Below are 2,496 nucleotides of genomic sequence, written 5' to 3'. Positions count from 1 at the left end.
CATGTTGGACATGCCAGAAGTTACCAGAGATCATTTGCCAGATGTGTCCTTGGACGCTATTCGAAGGAAAGGAGTGTACCCATATGAGTACGTCGACGGGCCCGAAAAATTCGACGAGACGGATCTTCCGTCGAAAGACGCTTTTAATTCAACCTTGAAGGACTCCGTGTGTTCCGACGAAGACTATGCGCACGCCAAATGTATGTGGAACGACTTTCGATGCTGCTCGCTGGGTGATTTCCACGATCGATACTTGAAGCTGGACGTGCTTCTCCTATTCGACGTGCTCCAAGCGTTTCGTCAAACCGCTATACGTGATTACAAAGTCGACCCTGCGCAGTTCGTGAGTCTTCCGGGATTCACCTGGAATGCCAATGTTGTATTCCAGTAGCATTCGATTGCAACTTTTCGCGGAAGATCAATGCGACATGCAGATTTTCATCGAGAAATGTATCAGGGGCGGCATCGTGCAATGTTGTTTAAGACATGCGAAAGCAAACAACAAGTACATGGGAGACGAGTACGATCCCAATCAGGAGTCCAGCTACATAATATACTTGGACGCCAACAACCTGTATGGTTATGCGATGACGCAGAAGCTGCCTCAGTCTAATTTCGAGTGGTCGGACATCACCGAAGAAGGACTGAAACATCTGCTTCAAGAGGATAATTTTGAAGGATCGACAGGATACTTCGCGGAGGTAGACTTCGAGTATCCTTCAGAATTGCACCAGCTCCATTCGGATTTTCCTCTGGCGCCTGAGCTAAAATGTCCTCCTTGGTCCAATCAACCAAAACTGCTTCTGACGTTGGAGAGGAAGGATCATTACGTAGTGCACTGCAAACTGTTGAAATTCTATCTCCAGCAGGGTCTTGTTTTAACTAAAGTGCACAGAGTTTTGAAATTCACACAGGGCAAATGGCTGGAACCCTACATCAACATGAACACCCAGAAGCGGCAGGTGGCGACATCTGACCTGGATAAGGATATGTATAAACTGATGAACAACGCCATCTACGGAAAAACAATGGAGAATGTAAGGAAATACAAGGATGTCAAGATAGTTTCGGACGAAGAAAAATGCATGAAGTGGGTTGCCAACCCACGCTTCAAGAGCAGGAAAATTTTCAACGAGAACCTGACGTTGCTTCATCTTGACAAATCCTGCATTACGTTCAACAAACCGACGTACGTGGGGGCTGCAATTCTCGAACTGTCGAAACTGCAAATGTACGAGTTCCACTACAACATCATGAAGTCACGATACAAAAATCAAATCCAGATCGCTTACATGGATACGGACAGTTTCGTTTATGTGATGAAGGAAGATCCGTACAGGGGCATGTCAACCGAATTGAAGGAACATTTCGACACTTCGGGCTATCCACAGCCGAACCCCTACAACATTTTGCCAAGAAACAAGAAAGTTCCCGGATTGATGAAGGAGGAAATGAACGGTGAGATCATCAGAGAGTTCGTGGGACTCAGGGCTAAATCATATTGTATCAGAACGACCGTTGCCACCATCAAGAAGTCCAAGGGAGTTGGGAAAAGCACTGTTCAGGGGAAATTAAACGTCGAGGATTACATCGAATGCCTGAAAAAGAAACTCCCCATCCTGCGGGAAGAGAGGAGGTTCCAGAGCATAGACCATGATGTGAAGACCGTGAAACTGAACAAAGTGGCGTTGGATGCAGAGGACGACAAGAGAAAAGTTTTGAACTGCGGTATTCACACCGTTCCATGGGGCTATTCACCAATCGGAGAGAAGTCCAAATCATGCAATATCTGTAATTAGGCTAATCCTGTAACGAATCCACTTCGCACGCACACACACACGCTTCCGTATTAAATTGTACGCATACACACAAAATACTTTTTTATTTACTTCATTTCCGGCATCCATCTATTTTTTTTTGCTGAAATAAACAGCAGTCTCATATCACCAAAACCTTTTCTCTCCATTTATTGTTCTTTCCTACACTATCCCAATGTTGGTCTTGGGGTGGCACAGAGAGAAAAGAAGGCAGCAGCTGAAGCAGAATGCAGTTCACGGATAGCAGTAAGTAAATAAACAGATATAATAAAATAGGAGTTCTTCGCAATGCGTCCGAAAGGAGTGGCTTATCAAATCCCTTACTCGGAACTCAAAAAGGTTTCGGGCATCGATTCTATACTCACGAAGAAGCAACGCGAGAAGAAAAACAAATGTTTAAAGAAGGGGCACGGGATGAAGCTCCTTCTCAGCAGGCCACAGCTAAGCAAGTTGCAAAAGTCTAGGTCAAGAAAGCAGGGAGGTTTCATTTTCAGCATTCACGCGATCCTCGCTGCTCTCGGAGCCGTGGGAAGTCTCGCAGGTGGTAGTGCCGCGATCGCGAAAACCGTGATCGATGCCAAGAAGAACACAAAAGAGCTCGAAGAGCAAAAAAGACACAACCTCGCCGTGGAAAGCAAGATGAACGCTACTGGTTCCGGATTGAAGAGAAGAAGAACAA

The 2,496-nt window shown here is 45.7% G+C and overlaps 1 protein-coding gene across 1 annotated transcript; it reads left to right on the top strand.

Annotated features, from left to right (window-relative positions):
• Nucleotides 1–428: 428 nt before the first annotated feature.
• Nucleotides 429–1,799, top strand: LOC145999287 (uncharacterized). Its single transcript, XM_083136225.1, has one exon. The coding sequence runs from the start codon at nucleotides 429–431 to the stop codon at nucleotides 1,797–1,799; it is 1,371 nt and encodes a 456-aa protein (XP_082992351.1).
• The last annotated feature ends 697 nt before the right edge of the window (nucleotides 1,800–2,496 follow it).

This window comes from Lepisma saccharinum, chromosome 15, assembly GCF_977018435.1.
Source record: "Lepisma saccharinum chromosome 15, izLepSacc3.1, whole genome shotgun sequence".
NCBI lineage: Eukaryota > Metazoa > Arthropoda > Insecta > Zygentoma > Lepismatidae > Lepisma > Lepisma saccharinum.
The sequence above is the reverse complement of the archived record's forward strand: the minus strand, read 5'-3'. Positions and strand labels throughout refer to the sequence as shown.